The sequence below is a fragment of the Taudactylus pleione genome, unplaced genomic scaffold, assembly GCF_031769625.1.
Source record: "Taudactylus pleione unplaced genomic scaffold, aTauple2 ptg000560l, whole genome shotgun sequence".
NCBI lineage: Eukaryota > Metazoa > Chordata > Amphibia > Anura > Myobatrachidae > Taudactylus > Taudactylus pleione.
This window is the reverse complement of record NW_028284962.1, coordinates 2,995,678-3,015,785: the sequence shown is the minus strand read 5'-3', so window position 1 is coordinate 3,015,785 and position 20,108 is coordinate 2,995,678. Positions and strand designations below refer to the sequence as shown.

Sequence of the window (20,108 nt, the reverse complement as noted above, 5' to 3'; positions counted from 1 at the left end):
ATTTTCCCCTCCGGCTACAGTGTACCACGTGCAAAGTACCGTTAGCGGAGGGGGAGGGTAGCGCGGAGGGCCTTTGCCGGCAGTGTTTGTCCATGGCGCGGCCTATTACGGTTACAGCACCGGTACAGGAGCCGCCCTGGGCTTGTTTCGCTCAGGCGTTAACAGCTTTAGTGGGCCAGTTAGCTCCGCAGCCCGCGTTTACTCCGATGGGTTTGTCCCAGCAGTCTGTGGTGTCGTCACCCATGCAGGGGTTCCCACAACAATTGGTGGTACCCCACAGTCTCCCTATTTCCCCGCTCCCGGGTTCTCAGGAGCCAGCGTGGGTTAACTCCCTGACGAGTTCTGTACAGCACTTGTCGGATGTGTTGCAAGGGGAGTCTGTGATGCGGCCTCATAAAAGGCCGGTGGCGTCTCTGTCCGCTCCTTATGAGGATGACGAAGGGACGTCTGATGATGGGGAGATTCTGGATCCTTACGATCAGGAACCTCTCCATACTAAGGACGCTGATGCTAAGTCCAAAGTATATATTCCTGGACTTATTCGGGCGGTCCGCACAGCCTTGGTGATTGAGGACGAAGTTCCCCCAGCGGCTAAATCTAAGTATGCCTTTTTCAAAGATGTGAAGGGCGATGCCACAGTCTTTCCTCTTTCGGGTCAGTTGGTGGACCATTTAGAGGAGGCGTGGAAACAACCTGGCAAAAGATACCAGCCGCAGAGACGCCTGGCGGTGGCTTATCCGTTCGCGGATAATTATTTTGCTAAGTGGGAATCCCCTCCACAGGTGGATTCTCACGTGACCCGTCTTGTCCGTAGTGCCACATTGCCGATGCCATCCATGTCCTCCCTTAAGGATGCTACGGACCGCAAGGTAGAAATCTGCCTGAAGTCCGCTTATTCCCTTGCAGGGGGGGCAGCACGGCCGGCTATGGCCATTTGCTGGGTTGCCAGAGCGATGGAGCGCTGGGCGGATTCATTAGAGGCTTCTTTTGAATCCGACTGTCCGGCCGAACAGGCGGAGTTGATTGGCAATCTCCGTGATTCGGCCACCTACATTAACGAGGCGGCTCTAGACATTAGTACTCTGGTGTCTAGAATTTCTTCAGCAGCGGTAGCTGCTCGTCGCACCTTGTGGCTGCGATCCTGGAAGGCGGACGCAGATTCCAAGAAAGGTCTGGAAGCGTTGCCGTTTACCGGAGAAGTTCTCTTCAGTCCGGATCTGGATAAGATTGTGGCCACGCTGGCGGCAGCCAAATCTGCTTGTCTCCCGTCGGCCGCTGCTCCTTCTGGTTCGGGACCATCGTCCTTTCGGTCATCTAGGGCCCAGGGCAGGCCCAAACCACAGTCGTTTCCTCGACAGGCTGGCCCTAAGAAATCGGTCAAGCCCCGGAAGCAGGCATGGAGTACCAGACGTCCGGCCCCCAAGCCAGATGACAAGCCTGCGGCCTGACGGTCCGGGCCTCCCTTTGGGGGATCCCAGGGTGGGAGGCCGCCTGCTACAGTTCGCCCAGTGTTGGTCGACCACTACGACAGACACTTGGGTTCTGGAGGTGGTTTCCCACGGATACGCCCTCTCCTTCCGGCACAGACTCCCGGCTCGCTTCTTCACCACGGGTCTCCCATCAGACCGGAACAAGGCTACGGAGCTGCGGAAGGTATTGCACACTATGCTCCAGGCTGGAGTTATAGTGGTTGTTCCATTCTCCCAGAGGGGCCAGGGTTTCTATTCAAATCTATTTTTGGTACAGAAACCCAATGGGTCATATCGTCCGATTCTCAACCTCAAAGCACTCAACAAGTCTTTGCGGGTCCCGAAGTTTCGGATGGAGACCCTACGGTCCATCATTCTGGCGCTGGAACCTGGGGACTACTTGGTGTCATTGGACATACAGGACGCTTACCTGCATGTCCCTATTCTTTTGCGCCATCAACAGTTCCTCAGGTTTGCAATCCGCAGCGACCACTTCCAGTTTCGGGCGTTACCTTTTGGCCTGGCAACAGCACCACGTGTTTTCACCAAGGTGATGGCGGTCATGGCGGCTTCTCTGCGGCTGCAGGGAGTCCGCATGTTGCCGTATTTGGACGACCTGTTATTGGTGGCAGGATCTCCAGAGCTCCTGTTACGCCACTTGGACCTGACCATTGCACTGCTGCAACGGCACGGCTGGCTAATCAACTGGCAGAAGTCCACTCTAATCCCGTCTCGGAGGATTCTGCATCTTGGAGCCTTATTGGACTCAGGACAGCAAAGGATCTTCGTGACGGAGGACAAGATCTCTGCTTTACAGTCAAGGGTGCGCAGTTGCCTGCACAGCCGCCGGGTGTCCTTACACTCGGCGATGAGGTTACTGGGCTCCATGGTGTCGGTGTTCGACATGGTGGAATACGCCCAGTTTCACTCCAGACCTCTGCAGCACCTGATCCTGTCCAAGTGGAACGGGCTGCCTCAGTCTCTGAAGTCCCAGACGATTGTGCTCACCCAGGAGGTTCGCCTGTCCCTTGCGTGGTGGTTACAGACGACCCACCTCAACAAGGGACGTCCGTTCTGGGTTCCAAATTGGGTCCTGTTGACAACGGACGCCAGTCTTCGGGGCTGGGGTGCAGTTTCGGGTCCACACTTGTTCCAGGGCAGGTGGACGCCGACAGAAGCGGAGCTTCCAATAAATATCTTGGAACTCCGTGCGGTCTTCAATGCTCTCCAGCAGGCACAGCGGTTTCTCCAGGGTCGCCCGGTGCAGGTCCAGTCGGACAACGCTACCACCGTGGCCTACATAAACAGGCAAGGAGGAACTCGCAGTCGGGCGGCTCTCGTAGAGGTCTCTCGGATCCTGGTTTGGGCGGAGCGCAATCTTCCGGCCATATCAGCGGTCTTCATCCCGGGAGTGCTAAATTGGGAGGCGGACTTTCTAAGTCGCCAGGACGTTCATCCGGGGGAATGGTCCCTGCACCCGGACGTTTTTCAACTACTGGTGGACAGGTGGGGTCTTCCAGAAATCGACCTCATGGCGTCCCGGCACAACAACAAGTTGCCGGTGTATGGGTCTCGCACAAGAGACGAAGGGGCGTCTCTGGTGGATGCTCTGTCCGTCCGGTGGACGTTCCGGTTCGCATACCTGTTCCCTCCGGTCTCCCTTCTTCCACGGGTAATCCGGAAATTCAAACAGGAAGGAGGGACGCTCCTGTTGATAGCTCCCGCGTGGCCCAGACGGCACTGGTTCTCAGACCTTCAGGGTCTGTCCGTGGACAGTCCTCTGCGGTTGCCGCTACGACCGGACCTTCTGTCTCAGGGTCCTTGCCTTCACCCGGACCTGACTCGGCTGTCTTTGACGGCGTGGCTGTTGAGACGGCCATGCTGAGGTCCCGGGGGTTTTCCAGCTCTGTGGTGCGTACCATGTTACGAGCTCGGAAACCGTCTTCCGCGAGGATATACCATCGCGTGTGGCATACGTTCTTCCAGTGGTGTCGACCGAGAGGTTATGCACCGCGGGAGTTTCGTCTGTCTCGGATTCTCGCCTTCCTGCAAGCGGGACTAGATCATGGGCTTCGCCTTGCTTCTTTGAAGGTACAGGTTTCGGCCCTATCTGTCTGGTTTCACCGTAGGATTGCTACAATCCCGGATGTGCGCACCTTTATGCAGGGTGTTCTCCGCATTCAGCCGCCCTTTGTTCCACCTGTGGCGCCTTGGGATTTGGCTGTGGTCCTGAGGGCTCTCCAAGGACCGCCGTTTGAACCACTGGGCTCAGTGGATCTTAAATGGCTAACAGCTAAGACTGTTTTCCTTCTGGCCATTGCTTCGGCCAGACGTGTTTCTGAGTTAGGGGCTCTTTCTTGTAGACCCCCTTTCTTGGTTTTTTATGGGAACAGGGCAGTGCTCCGCACTCGGCCCGAGTTTCTTCCCAAAGTTGTTTCCCAGTTTCATGTTAACGAGGAAATAGTTGTTCCGGCCTTTAACTCACCGGGTCTTTCCGTGGGTGAGGCCTCTTTGGATGTTGTGCGGGCCTTAAGGACTTATGTTGACCGCACTTCTTCGTTTAGGAAGTCGGACGCTTTGTTTGTCCTCTATGGCTTCCGTAAAAAGGGTTGGCCTGCTTCAAAGCAAACTTTGGCAGCCTGGATCCGTATGGCTATTTCTGAAGCTTATCTTCATGAAGGCCTACCGGTCCCTCCTTCTCTGAAGGCTCATTCCACTAGGTCTGTGGGTCCTTCGTGGGCAGCTCGACGTGGTGCCTCGGCAGTTCAGATCTGCAAGGCTGCTACGTGGTCTTCTGTCCATACCTTTGTGAGGTATTACAGGTTTGACACCTTCGCCTCTCAGGATGCTTCCTTCGGGCGGCGGATTCTCCTTTCTGCACAGGAGCGTCCCCACCCTTAAAGGATACTGCTTTGGGACATCCCCAAGGTATCCTGTGGATACCCTATGGACCCTGAAGTAGAAAATATGAGATATGGTAAGAACTTACCCTTGTTATCTCTATTTCTACGAAGTCCATAGGGTTTCACAGGACTCCCGCCCTGTCGCACCTGTGCTGCAGATGGGCTTTGCTCTGGTCACCGGTTTTCCGTCTCCCTCTGGTGAGAATGTGATTCTTGTATGTGTCCAGATCTTTGTTCTCTCTCTTCCTTCTCCTCCTCTGGCCTATGGCTTGGTAACTAACTGAGGTGCCTTGGCCCGGGGGCGGGGTATAGGAGGGGGACCTAGTGCATCCTGGGAGGCTGAAAGCTTAACTCTTTGGTGCCCTGCGACTGACGTCACACCTATACCCCAAGGTAACCTGTGGAACCCTATGGACTTCGTAGAAATAGAGATAACAAGGGTAAGTTCTTACCATATCTCATATTATAATAGAGGTGGCATTATAAATATACTGTCTATTGAAAACTCCTGTAAACCAATTTCCAGGAGGAATACATATATTTAATCCATGGTATTAAATCTAGGTTTTAAACACTATTTCTAACCCTATTTTCGTACACAGTATTCTTTTCCATATCTAACCTTTGACTGAATTGTAATATTTCGCCTAATTAGTAACCCCTAATGACATAATTTTAATGACAAATGAATAAAGAATATCAAAGTTTTAAGTTATCTGAGTGCTCAGTGTGAACTAAAACTAAGTGCACCATAACAAATACACTACTTTTCTTTTGTTTCTTTAAACATCTATAGAGTATACTTTGCCACACATCGAAAATTTTATTATTGTGTGTTCCCTTTTTTTTTTAGGCTCAACTCATTGCTCAGGCCATTGGTCAAGCTTTTGCTATGGCATACCGAAATTTCCTCCTCTCTGAAGGTGTTCCGCCTGAGCGATTAGAGGGTACGCCGGTGATGGAACAGCTGTACAATGCAGACCTCCCTCACTTCAGCAAGAAAGACAACTGCAGGGAGGTAGGAACAGAGAAACTCTTCATTATGACTCCTTGGAATTGAAGGCACAGGACCCATTTTAAAGCCCATCCTAGAGCTGTGATCCATACATTTCTCACTTGACACACAATGCTTAAATGCACTATAGGCAATCCCATTGTTTCTCTAAGACGTGACTATATTTTTCTTTATCACAAACACAAACTTTGTCTGAGGCACAAATTATTAGAAATATTGTATAAAATTACCTTCAGGCTGTGTATATGAATTATAAATGATTTTCATTTCTGTACACAAACTTGGTTTAAGCCACAAATTTATTGAATATATTGTATAAAATGACCTGCAGGCTGTGTGTATAAGGTGTATATAACACATGAATGCATTATGTGTGTATATTTGGGTCCTATTCCCAAGATATTTCATTATGGTATGCAATTATTCCAAAATACGGAATATTCCGTTATCCAAAATTCCCCTGGTCCCAAGCATTTTTGATATGGGAGACTCAACCTGTATTAAACTTAACTATATACTAAAATATGATTGGATTTGTGGGCCCTGGAATGAATCAATCTATGGTATTGGGGTGGTCGATGCTGCTGCAACCGGGTGGGCGGGAGCATCTGGTAACACAGACTTGGTCAATTCTAACTTGGTGATTTTGGTCACGTGTGATCGTGACAATGGGTTAAAACATAATGATCTTATCCTGTTGGTCACCCATCTGTGATACTTTGACTGTTGATGTTCAGCCTTTTATTTGTATACTGTGATTTATTTCTGACTTCATTGTCAAGAAGACATGACGGATGTTTTTTTGCTTTATCATTGTTTATTCTGGACAAATATAGCAAAGACATTATTTTCTTTACAATTGTTTGATTAGTTTACTTAATAGGGGGTGGGTTTTGGGATGGAGACTGTTGTGCTTTTGCTTCTAAAATTCCTAAATAAACATTATTTATAAAAAAAAAATGACAACGAGAAGTGGTGGTGTACCCGGCCTAGTGCACAAAAAATACAGATGATTTGTTGAAGACTCAAAATGACTTGTGTTTGTAATTTAGTTATGTCCATATAGTATACTATAGTGGACATTTTTTTTATTTATTTAATTTGTCTCTGTTGAAAGTACAAGGCATAACAAAGATACCATATTTTCCTTAAAAAACAACATAAAATGTCTATTTATTCTGTCAATGTGTACCACTCCATTCATAGGTTTATATCCAGAAGCAGCAAGGACAAGTGCTAGGTGTGGCTGTTGTGGAGTCAGGTTGGGGTTCCTTACTTCCCACTGTAGTCATTGCCAATTTAATGCATGGAGGTCCAGCAGAGCGCAGTGGAGAGCTGAGCATTGGAGATCATGTGACTAGTGTCAATGGTACAAGCCTGGTTGGGTTGCCCTTTTCTACATGCCAGGGGCTAATCCGGGTGAGTAGAAAATAAAGTGTTTGCATAAAATTACAAATGAATGTATTTTGGAAAAGAACAGTGTGTGAAATGGATTCTAGGTGAGATGGCAAACGTTACATGGAAGGGAAGATAAATATGTGAATTGACATCAAGCTAGCAGCTTTCTGCCCATTGGCTTTAAATGGTCACATGATTAGTGTCACAGGAAGTTCTGCCCACAAGAAATGTACGTGTCATTCGAACTGTACGATGTGATTAGTTTTATACTCACAAAGTTAATAAAGTAGGCCTAGCTTTGAACTTCATAGTACCGTATTGCTGTTTTAAGTATTGCTTGTTAAAATCCTGATTCTTGGCATCTTTGAAATGCCACCTTTCAGTAATGAAATGCCATGGTGTTCTAATAATGTTTAATTTGTCACAAAATGCAGAAATAGATACACTTAGATACTTGCTAATCTAGAATGCTACAGTTCTAAAACATTACAAATTTTTGGAACTTGTTTCCACTTTAAATGGTAATTGTCACTTTTTTTTTTTACTCTGTGCTCTGGATATACATACATACATACATACATACATACATACATACATACAGTGTAGTAATAATAAAGTGCTTCTCATGTGACTACTAGAATTCAAGTATACATACAAGATTGCAATAATGAATGGGCACATCAATGTATTCACCGGGATCCAGTCAAGATGCCGGTGGATGGGTTGCCGGACGTCAGGATACAGACGAATCCGATGCCCGTCAGAATGCTGACGCCTGCATCCCAAAGGGATCAAGATACCGACGTTGGCATCCTGACCGCCAACATCCAGAAGGGAAGTATGCCGGTTAGGCCAGGGATGGGGGTTTAGGTTTAGGGACCTGCCGGGGTTGGTTGGGTTAGGTGCCACCGTAGGGAGGTTAGAATTAGGGTGTGGGAAGGGGGGGGGTGGTTAGGCACCAATGTAGGGAGGTTAGGGTTAGGCACCACCTGGGGAGGGTTAGGTTTAGGGTGGGGTGTTAGGCACCACCTGGAGGGTTAAGTTACTTACCGGCCCCTGTCAGGATCTTCACCATCGGGATGCCGCTGTCAGTTTTCTGACCGCTGGTATCCTGTCTGCTGGTATATCCTACCGATTCCGTATTCACAGATTGTATTTCGTACATCCAACATCCATATAATAGTTAGACCACCATGATTCATCTGTAATAAATTACAAGCCAAAACCGGACAACCTAGTGTAAAATGGCAACCCACAACTAATAATAATAATATAATAGGCTTATCTGCATATTCATCTGCGGATGCAGGGCTCCAAGGATGATCCAAAGGCTCAAACTACACAAACAAGGGAGGCCTCACAATACATTTCGTCACTAGGACTTCATCAGGGGTGACAAAAATCCTGATGACGAAACTTGTTTGATGGCCTCCCAAGTCTAGATCATATACATTATGAAATATTTCTTGAGTTACTTGATACCCCATCAATTTGTTTTCGTGGTTTTTCAAAAAATCTCTTCCACAGGAACGATAGTTTATAGATTATTTGACTAATTTCTCCCTTTTAATCTCCAGGAGCTGAAAGGTCAGTCCCGGGTGATTCTGAGCATTGTGCGTTGCCCTCCAGTCGTCACAGCTATTATTCAGAGGCCTGACACTACCTATCAGCTAGGCTTTTGTGTGGAGGACGGAGTGGTAAGTGTGAAGCAGCTGTGTATATGTGGGTGTGAGAAAATATATATATATATATATTATATATATTATATTATATATATATATATATATATATATTATAATCATGGGTGTCGAAACGTTGGGGGGCAAGGGGGTGGCTCGCCAGCCCTCCACTCAAAAAAAACAAAAAAAAAAACATTATACTTCAGAGTCCATAGGGGGTCCACAGGGTTGACCTTGGGGTATAGTTTGGGAACCAAATCCAGGCACCACGCAGTTAAGCTTTTAGCTCCCAGGATGCACTGGGTCCACTCTCCCTATAGCCCCGGCCCCAAGCCAGAGGCACCTCAGTTTAAGTTGGTGCCTGGCCGGAGTCGGGTCACCGTTATTGCAGGGGGGCTGATTAGCAGCCCCATGGCTTTATTTTAATTTTTGATAGTTCAAAGTTTTTATTTTTACTTTGGACTCTTCTGAGCGGCAGCGTCGGACTGCCCATGGGACGTCCAAGCTGTCGCTCCGTCACCCCGCCGGGGCTGAGATGCCAGTGCAGATCTGGGGATCTCAGCGGGACCCCAGAGTCTGTACTAGCCGGACTCTGCGGGCGCCCAGGACTGCTGCCGGATCGACGGGGAGCAGGTAAGGTCGCGGATCACCACTTGCGGTGATCCGCGCATTTAAAATGCAGTCCGATGCCTCCGGTCTCAGGGGACAGACCGGAGGCGCTGGCAGTGGCGGCGGGCTCCCCCTCCATGGAGGCATACCCCGCGTGTCCACTAGCCCACCAGGGATTTAACGACTGGCACTGGGAGCCGGCGTCCCGGGGGTTAATAGCCGGCCTGGGGAGGAAGCCTTCCCTGTTGTGTGTGTGTGTGTGTGTATATGTATATATATATATATGTATATGTATATATGTATATGTATATATATATATATATATATATATATGTATGTATGTGTGTGTGTGTATATATATATATATATATATATATATATATATATATATATATATATATATATATATAATAATCTGCATTGTATGTGACTTATGCTAGTGCTGACTGTCTGTGCTTTTTCTCCTTTTCTTGTCAGTATATATCTATCCCTTTTCTTTACTATCTGCCCTAATGCTGTTAAAGTACTTAGGGTGGTTCTGAGACCTCACATATATATACTTGTCAATATTGTGGGGTTTGTCACATACTGTTGCGTGCTGCACGTTGCCATATTTTAGGTGGAACTGTGTGTTGCATATGCTGATAATGGGTCCCTGCAGCTAATCTTGGTGTCAGTCAGGACCAGTATAGCGCTGCTTAATATTTCCACGATAGTCAGAAATGTCTGACCATTTTTGCTATCCTGCATGTCTTTGACTGCAGATATTAGTGCGGAGGATTTGACTCAGAAAGGGTTATGTATGCGGCGCCATCTGGTGCCAGGCCCCTTACACGATCCCCTGGGACGGTTTGTTTCTCAGGATCCTCTCCATTGCGGATCACTGAGCGGGCCCCATTGTTGTAACTTGGGGTTACTTCACCATACTGCCATTTTCATCTCAGGGTATCTCGCAGTGTCTTGCACTTGACCCCTGTGTCACAGACTATCGCTCCCTGCCGGGGTTTTTCACAGTACATGAATTCCCTCTGGTACCACAACAGTCTGTCATTTCCCTTGCAGGGATTACCACAACAACCACCCTGGGTGGATGTCGTTTTCTACAAAACACAAAATGGCGTGATATACGCCCTGTGGTTACTTCCCAGGTAGCTCTGTCGTGAACTGGATGATGTATCGGGCTCTTTCCCTCTCACACGGGGGAAGCCGATTTCAAGTATTATTATTATCCCTGCTTTGGGGCTGGCGGTCAGGTCTGGCATTCCTTCCAGCTGGCTTGGGGTCTCGCCTTCTGCCTGGCCTTTCTGAGAATGCGGATCTCTGCACTGTCAGTAGGGTTCGGCTGTGGAATTGCTCCACTCTCTGGTATCCGATCCATCCTTCAGGGTGTTTTCTGGATTATGCCTCCATTACATGGTCTATAGCTTAGTCTCCCTCCCCCTCTCCCCCTCTCTCCCTCCCAGGAGAGTGTTGGAATTGGGAGCGTTCTCAGGTGGCTCCCTCTTCTGATTAGTCCACCATGTCAGGGTTGTGAGTTGCACTCGCCCTGTGTCTCTTCCTAAAGTGGTTTTTAAGTTCCATATTATTCTGGAACTTATGGTACTGACATTTCAGTCACCAGTCCTCTCGGCTGGTGTGGCCTCATTGACTGTGACTGTGGTCCGGCCTCTCCGGATTTATGTGATCCTTTCAAGTTCCTTCAGGAAAACAGACTCCTTATTTGTGGTCTTTGGATTTCACAGGAAAGTATGGCTGGCCAATAGAATGACATTGGCTAAATGACTTTGTATGACTATCTCAGGGGCCTACAAATAGGATAGGCCTTTCTGTTTCTGTGCATGCTTATTCTACTCGAGCTGTGAGTCCCTCGTGGGTGGCTCGCTGTGGCGCCTCGGCTGTTCTGCCTTGCAAGGTGGCCACGTGGTGCTTCCTTTGGGCGACAAATTCTCCTCTCAGCACAGGAGCGTCCCCACCCTTATAAGGACTGCTTTGGGACATCCCCAAGGTCAACCCTGTGGACCCCCTATGGACCCTGAAGTAGAAAACAAGAGATATGGTAAGAACTTATCTTTATTATCTCTGTTTCTATGAAGTCCATAGGGTCCACAGGGCGCCCGCCCTGATGCACCTGGCTTCATATGGGCAGTGTTACTGGTCACCGGTTTCCCATCTCCTTCTCTGTGAGTATGGTTCTTGAGTGTTCCAGTCTTCTCTCTCTCTCTTTCCTCCTCCGGCCTTTGGCTACTTACAATCTGAGGTGCCTCTGGCTTGGGGGCAGGGCTATAGGGAGAGTGGACCCAGTGCATCCTGGGAGCTAAAAGCTTTAACTGCGTGGTGCCCAGATTTGGTTCCCAACCTATACCCTAAGGTCAACCCTGTGGACCCTATGGACTTCATAGAAACAAAGGTAAGTTCTTACCATATCTCTTGTTTTTCAAAGGAGCGGCGGCTGCGGATAGTCAGGGGCTGTGCTTTATAATAGGCTGCACAGCCCCTGCACCGCGTGGAGGAGGAGGTGTAATGTAATGTGTGGTCTTTTGTGCAGCCTATTACTAAAAAGCACAGCCCCTGACAGTCTGCGGCCACCGCTTAGGTAAGAGAGAGGGGTGGTGGTGCAGTACACAGTACTGTGCAAAAGTTTTATGTAGGTGTGAAAAAAATGCTGCAAAGTAAAAATGCTTTCAAAAATTGAAGTGTTAAAAAAAAAAAACTATTAATCAATTGACAAAATGCAAAGTGAATGAACAGAAGAGAAATCTAACTGAAATCAATAATTGGTGTGACCACCCTTTGCCTTCAAAACAGCATCAATTCTCCTAGCTACGCTTTCACAAGTCAGGGATTTTGTAGGATTATAGTCGGGTGTAAGATTGACCAATCATACCAACAGGTGATAATGATCATCATTTTTCATAGGTAGATAGCTCTCTATTGAAAACTCTTAAAGAGGATGTGATTGGCATATCAGGAATCTTGTTTCTAACTGTGTCTATGTATTTAGATGTTTGTCTTAAAAGTACAAAGCAAGATGGAGATATCTTTGTAAAATGAGAAGCAGGTATGTTTCATGTCCATAATGCATCGTCTCTCTTTAATCCATGGGGGACACTGGAATACACTGGGTAGGTGGATCTGGAGGAGTCTGGGCACCAAAAGGTTAAAAAAAATATATATACTGTATAGATATATTTTTATTTAATTTTTGATTACTACACACAGCTCTCATGTCAGCCGCTCCATCACCCTGCTCCGATGGCCGGTTGACTAGCGCCTGAGTTACTGACACCGGTGCCAGGAGCACACAGCAGGTACTAGCCATGACTGGAGCATAAGGGGTAGCAGGTAAGTGGCTCTCTGCACTGTGGGGAGCAGTGACACAGCACCGATCCCCTCTGGCTGGGGAGACTGCCGGAGGGGATGGCTTAGTGGCAACCGGTCTTCCTCTTCTCCACAGGTACATTGGGGTGGGGGGTGTCATTCATAGTGAAGGAGCCTTGGCCCGTTTATCTTTTCCCCCACTGTTTGGGAATGCTCTTTTCCACGGAGGTGCGCCCACAAGGGGTCCCTGTACTCTCCCCATTTAAGCTGGAATCAGTATGATTTACCGCCGGCCGCACGGTTCTAATCCCGATGACGGCAGCCCGACAGAGGAGGAATCCCGATTGTCCTAAGGGTATGTATAATTAACCTAATTCCACCCCCCTAATCCTCCTTTAGAGGGGTGCCTAGCCCTAACCTCCCCCCCCCCCAAGTGCCTAACCCCCCTCTAAGTGCCTAAACCTAACCCCCCCTTCCCTGCAGCCTAACCCTAAGTCTCCTGGGGGGTGCCTAACCCCTGCCTCCCTCCGGGGGAGCCTAACCCTAACCGGGTGCGTACAGCAGTGGGGGGGATTGTTAGGTTAGGGGCTCCCCCAGGAGCCCCTAACCTAACAATCCCCCCCACCCCCATGGCTGTCCACACCCGGCTTACCTTCTATCGGTAAGATGGGTGTCAGGCTCCCGGCGTAGGTCTAATGACAGTTCATTTGTACCTTGCCGGGATTAAGCGGTCGGGAAGCCGGCGGTCAGCATTGCGACCGCCGGCTTCTCGACTGCTTCCATTTAAGCTATTGGTGGCCATTTTATCTAACTGTCCATTTCAAATATAGCACTGGCCGTCCCCGTCCGCCTGCCCTTCGGCTCAAGGCTTTGCTAAGGAGTGTTACCAGGGTATTGGCGTTCTAGTCCTCTGCTCTCCCTTTCCGTGTTTGGTGAGCCTGGTTTTTCTTCCTCTCCTACTTCGTGTTCTTTGGAGTTTGTAATAACTGAAGGCTGCGGGTGGGGTATAGGGGAGGAGAAGCCCGTGCTGTGCAAAAACTTATACCCAGTGTATTCCAGTGTCCCCCATGGACTCCGAGAAAAGGATTAAACTGGTAAGAACCAAAATCCCATTTTTGTAGCTTCTAAGACAGGGTCTACTTCTGTTAAATTAACATATTGCCTTTGCTAAACTTTAGACTGTTTAGACAAATGAGGCAGCACCTCTGAAAGCATCATTAGTGAAGCTACAAAATTCTATGGGCAGAATTCAATTGTTTGCAGCCACCTATGCGCTCGACTGAGCTATTCAATTGTTGCTCCTGTCTGGCGCGATCAGCTGCCGGCGCCAGGGGGTGCAAGCTGAAATGCGCGAAAAGTGACCTGTTTGTGCACCCAAACGGCACTCTTCACGATCGCACCCAGCGCTTTGGTCGGGTATAGCAGTTTCTCATGGCTGAACCCGACCTCATTGGGCGCGATATTCTAATCAATTTAATCTCACCCCGCAATCTCCTGTCACTTTAGATGGGGGATCGGACGTGAGGAAAAACATGAATTCCGCCCTATGTTCTCATATATTTGCTTAAACCTTCAGCTGTTATGATACTTCATTTAGTGGCCTCTCTTTCCAGTGCAGCACTAACACTCATCAAGGATTCCCTTAAGACTGTACAGAAAAGTCAACAGACAGCCACCTAGTGTCACTAGCCATTTTAAGTTTAATCTGCGGACTGTTCAGTATATTTTTGCATTTCATTACATCAGCCATTCTTACTTGAGAATGTTGAAAAAGAAAACAGTTTTCTTATACACCTTACTGGCTAATATTTTTTCCAAAAACTGCTCCGAAATTATTTTTGTTTTATGATTGAATAAGGTCAAGAGCATCTATTTAAAACTTGTCCAACATGATTTTATTATTTAAAAAAAAATATATATCGACAGACGATATATTGTAATATTGATCATCTGGATATCGGGGCTTTACATTTCCCCGGGAGCTGCTCCTTTCTGCAGCCGCCAGGTATACACGGGGGGGGGCTGAGAGCTGGTTCATTTACATTTCCCTGGCGGCTGCTCCTCTCTGCAGCTGTTTGGTGCTGGGTACTGCTGGGCTGCCTGATCAGCAGTGAGTGGTTCAGTGGGTCCGGGAGGTTCCTCTGCCATTTGGGGCTGTTGGAAGATTATCTTCTGGCAACCGACCAGTGGCAGTTTCTGACTAGCCGCATTGTTTGTGATACAATATGCAGATAGTAGGAATAGTGCACTCATGAGAATAGTATAAAAAGTATAGTTTTACTTGTAAAATAATGCTCACATACATCAAGCTTAAGAACTTTGTACATAGCCCAGTAATCAGCTCTTCTCAGCTGGCAGATCTCTTAGTTGCCAGCACTATAGGAGCCTCCGGATCAGCGCTGCTTCTGGAGATCGCAGATGACTTCAGCGTCTCACATCAGTTCTAAACTGATGTGAGACACTGAAGTCATTTGCTATCTCCAGAAGCTATTCCTACTATATCTGCATCTTTTAGAAGTTCTGGGATCCTCCTGTCAAGAGGAAATTTAAGGATAAAGCAGCAAATACATCTTGAAAATTTATCTGGAGATCTATAAGATTACCTGTGCGGAAGTGCATTGCTGTGTATGTGAGAGAAATATTGTACAATATTTACCCATACAGATTTCTAGCCTTGTGCGTGGCGGTATTGCTGAACGGGGAGGTATCAGAGTGGGACATCGAATTATTGAAATAAATGGACAAAGTGTGGTGGCCACAGCACATGAAAAAATTATTCAGACCCTATTGGATGCCACAGGGGAGGTAAGAATATTCTATTTTCTGAGGGAGGAACATTTTATTGATGATGACATTTTAATCACAGTTGTGCATTTACAGGTCTACATAAAAACGATGCCAGCCTCCACCTACAGACTGCTCACTGGACAAGAGACACCAATATATCTCTGAGGAATCCCTCACTTTTACTTTGCAGACTCTACTTGTCCGACTTAGAACAGATGTCATATTCAGCGGGATCTTTTTTCATTGAGAGAATTGTCATGTGGCTAGGACATTGGGCTATACACACACTATATTTAGTGCCCACTTTGAGACTATGCTTTTTTCGAGGGGGATGTTTACCAATGGGTATTACAATTCAAATCTGTTCTAGACAATTTTGTTTTGTAATTCAGGTTGTTTTGCTATCATTTATAATTGTACCAGTATTAATGTATCCTCTATCCTGGAAGGAGCTTGCTTCTGCACACACCAGCAGCTCATTATGAATTCCTCAGACATTTATAAAGCAGAGGGTGGGCTGTCTCAAAAACAGTATGCGTCATACTGACTGTACTTTGCATTTAGCTTTTTATTCATGATGTGCTAATGTTCAATTTGCCACAAGTTGAAGCAATATGTACACTTATTTTAGCATGGGTAATGAAAAATGCTACTGGCAACAAAATTGTAGATGTTGTAGAACTTGTTCCCATATAAGAAATTGGGAACCAATTGTTATGCACACCATGCTCTGGATGTTACCACTCTTTGTGGAGTGTGTGAGATCACAAATGAAATCCTCTTTATGTATGTCAGGGATAGAGTTTTAGGATGTTGCTTCTGGTGTACAACACCTAAAATATTTGAGGTGCTTGATACATAGGGAAGTTTGTAAACATAAATGTCATCGCATGGTTAACACTAGACATCCTCCATACATGTGCCTTGGTTTTTCCAATTTTTTTTATAACATTGGAACTCAGTAACTTGTGTTTTCCTACATATAAAATACCTGATGCAACCAAAATTTCCACAAATGGGTTTTCTGCAACTATTACTCTAGTCTTTGTGCATAAGTAAACTATGTGGGCACTGCTATAGACTAAACAAACTTTTTTTTTTTTTTTTCTTCACTGATTTTCAGTTGCACAAAGGGAAAAGTGCAATAAGGCAACAGAAGCGTATATGGCAATCAGGGTTAAGCCCTTTCTACATTTTGTATATTTTATGACTCATTTGTAATACAGGTTAATAGTGCCAACATATACTATTTTACTGTTAATAAAGGTAATAGGACTGTCAACTTCCTTGTGTTTAGTTATTCTGTATTTAACTAGTGATAATTTTCATACAATATGGTACAGCTATATCACACAACACACATTACTATTCAAAATGATACATTGTTTATATAATTAGACTGTTAATACTCCATTACAGTGGACAGACAACATAAATAACTACTGTGTTTATATGTATGTATGTGTACATATATATATATTTCTACTTCAGGGTCCATAGGGTATCCACCTTGGGGTATAGGCGATGGCGGCAGACATCCAGGCACCACAGAGTTAAATTTTCAGCCTCCCAGGATGCACTGGGGTCCTTCTCCTATACCCCGCCCCCGAGCCTCAGGCCACTCAGTTTTCGTCGGTGCCTGGCCAGACCAGTCGCACCATACAGAGGGGGGTCTTTTCAAGGCCCCTGAAGACTTCTTCGCAGCTGTGGCTGCACAACTAGAGTGCTCCAGCATAGGACAGTCAGTCTTGACGTCCATGCTGTCACTCCTACACCCTGCCGGTACCAGAACGCCGGTACCGATCCGGGGATGCTGGTTGGTAGCTGGGGTCACAGCTAGCGGTGACCCCGGCTACCTGGACTGTGGCCGGATGCACGGAGGACAAGGTAAGCGGCGGGGTCCCGCGGTGGGCACCCGCCGGTAACACAGTCCTTTTTGGTCCCCAGGCAGGGGGCTCCCTGGGGACCGGCTGCGCGTGGGGCCAGGTACTGATCTTGCGCCTTCCACTAGACCACCAGGGACAGCGGACCGCAGCATGTGCGGTACAGCGCGGCGTCCCAGGGGTTAATAGCAGGCCAGGGGAGAACGCCTTCCCTGTCTCACAGCCGGCGTCTCCCCCGCTGCACAGTGCCATTCCACAGCGGTCTGAGCGGGCTGTGTCAGCGCTCCTCCCCCGGGCCCGCCTCCTCTCTGCTCCTCGGTGGCAATTTTCTCACTACATGTGCTGGGAATGACAAATGCTGCTGGAAGCTGTTACAGGTGCCATTGCGGTCCGGGTCCCCTGCATACCTCTCCTTCAATAAGGTCAGTGTATGCAGCACTGTTTCCTACCAGGCTCTGGTCTGTGTAGTTGATCGCAGTGCTTGTAATGCAGGATGTTATCTGTGCATTGTATGTGACTTAAATGCTAGCGCCGTTTGCCTGTACTTTCATTTCTGACTGTCAGCCTTTTTTCCTATCCCTGTTCTTCTGCTACAGCCCTTGCGGTGCGGTGTTGCAGGGTGTTTATTACCTCACAGTAAACGTGGTTTTTCTGTGTGGGAGGTCACATACACTCCGTTCACAATCCTCATGTCTGAAAGTGAACGAGGATATCCTCTTCCAGCTATAATGTACTGATATCATGTGCAGATAGCGGAGGGATATGTAGACGCTGAGGGTTTATGGAGGGCATGTTGTATTGTATATCACGCCCCATTTCTGTCACTGTGCCTGCACAAAAAGGGACCGCCCTCGGCTGGCTAAGATGCTTACAGCCCTTGTGGGCAACGCTCCCTGCGTTTCCCCATAGGGGTTATCGCAGCGAGTGGTGGTCTCATCACATGCAGGGGTCCCTGGGCAGTTGATGGTACCCCAGTGTATCCTGTTTTTCGCCCCCCCCAGGTCTCGCAGGAGCCTGTGTGGGTGAATTTATTGTCCAAATGATATAGCACCTGATGGACGTTTTGCAGGGGGAGTCACCATTTCGGCCTTCTAAACGGCCTTTCGGGTCTCAGACGGGTAAGGACATGACGTCTGATGACTGTGACATTATTGACTTTTTTAGACACGAGCCCCTTGGTGCAAAGGAGGAGTAGTCTGGGTCTAAAGTCTATATACCTGGCCTTATACGGGCAGTCCGTGAGGCTTTGGTTATTACATATCCCCCGTGGCTAAATCCAACTATGCCTTCTTTAAGGATAAGGGTGTTGCCACTGTAATTCCTCTATCTGGTCAGGTGGATCATTTAGAGGAGGCGTGGAAAATCCGGGTAAGCGGTTCCAGCCTCAAAAACGGTTGACCTTTTGCATACCCCTTTGCGGATAATTATTTTTCCGAATGGGAGTTACCTTTACGGGTAGATTCTCATGTTACACGCCTAGTGAGGAGTGTTACGTGGCCCATGCCCTCCAGGTCCTCCTTGAAGGAGGTTACACATTGCAAGGTGCAAATATATCAAAAATCCAATTATTCCCTTGCTGGAGGGGCTTCCAGGCCGGCTATGGCCGTGTGCTGGGGGGCCAGAGCCATGGAGCGCTGGGTAGGTAACTGGATCTCTGCACACTGACTCTCCAGCAGAGCAGGTGGATAGTGGCAAATTCTCAGAGACTTAGCCACGTTCATAATGAGACAGTCTTGCATATAGCCTACTCCTTTGCAGAATCTCCTCGGCAGCAGTAGCGGCTCGGCAGCAGTAGCGACTCGCCGCTCCCTGTGGTTGCGCTCTTGGAAAGCGGACGCAGATTCCATTTGGAATGCTTTGCCTTTTACGGGACAGGTCCTGTTTGGCCCTCATCTGGACACAATTGTGGCCCCGCAGGCAGCAGCTACGTCTGCCTGTCTGCCATCGGCTACAGTCCCATCGGGGTCTGGGGTTTTGTCTTTTCGGCCCTGTGGGGCCAGGGTAAGTCTAAAATATAGCTTTCCAAGACAGTCAGTAGCCAGGAAATCTGCTGAGCCATAAGAACAGGCTTGGATTACAAGACGTCCTACTCCCAAGTTGGACTATAAGCCTTCAACCTCACGGGACGGGCCTCCTCTCAGGGGACCCCAGAGTTAGAGGCCGGCTTCTCCAGTTCGCCCAGTGCTGGTGTCTGACCTCCACGGACACTGGGGTAAGAGAAGTATTTTCTTGAATGTATGTCCTCTCCTCCCGGTAAAAGCCTCTCAGATGGTTTTTCATTACAGGTCTTCTGTCAATTTAAGACAAGGCCCTGTAATTTTTGAGGGTGTTACACTTATGCTACAGGCAGGAGTTATAGTACCTATTCCGTTGCCCCAAAGGGGAACGAGGTATTACTCCATCCTCTTTCTGGTACGGAAACCCAATGGGTCTTACCTGGACATCCTCAACCTCGAATCCTTCAACAACTTCTTAAGGGTTCCTTGGTTCAGGAGGGGGACCCTGCATTCCATCATTCAATGGAGCCTGGGAATTTTGTGGTGTCGTTGGATATATTCAGGGATACTACCTGAATGTCCCTATTTTCTTCGAACACCAGTGTTTTTCCTCAGGTTTGCAGTGGTCGATAAGCATTTCCAGTTTTACCAGGGTCATGGCAGTTATGGCAGCCCATCTGCAGATGCAGGGGGTCCGCTTGTTACCCAATCCGGGCGACCTCATGGTGTTACCAGTCTCCAGAGATACTTCAGTGCCATCTGCAACGGACAATATCTGTGTTGCTACGTTAGGGCTGACTGATACACTGGAAATGGTCCTCTGATTCTTCGCAGAGGATGCTCCATATCCCAACATCTGAGGATCTTTGTGATTGAGGAAAAGATCTCTGCATTACAGGCAAAGGTACGCAGTTGCCTGCAGAGTCGCCGAGTGTCTATTCACTCGGCAATGTGGTTCCAGGGTGTCGCTGTTCGACATGGTGGAGAGTATCCAGTGTCACTCTAGAAAAATTGATCCTCTCCGGATGGGATGGGTTGCCCCATAGGATA

General features: G+C 47.8%; 1 protein-coding gene across 1 annotated transcript in view; it reads left to right on the top strand.

Annotated features, from left to right (window-relative positions):
- The window catches only part of APBA3 (amyloid beta precursor protein binding family A member 3), a 47,465-nt gene extending 31,005 nt beyond the window's left edge, over nucleotides 1-16,460 (top strand). Inside the window, exons 6-10 of the mRNA XM_088452972.1 lie at nucleotides 5,226-5,390; nucleotides 6,594-6,806; nucleotides 8,363-8,482; nucleotides 15,056-15,196; nucleotides 15,272-16,460. Of these exons, the coding sequence (XP_088309098.1) occupies nucleotides 5,226-5,390; nucleotides 6,594-6,806; nucleotides 8,363-8,482; nucleotides 15,056-15,196; nucleotides 15,272-15,343 (711 nt within the window). The 3' untranslated portion in view covers nucleotides 15,344-16,460. The remainder of the gene's footprint in view (nucleotides 1-5,225; nucleotides 5,391-6,593; nucleotides 6,807-8,362; nucleotides 8,483-15,055; nucleotides 15,197-15,271) is intronic.
- The last annotated feature ends 3,648 nt before the right edge of the window (nucleotides 16,461-20,108 follow it).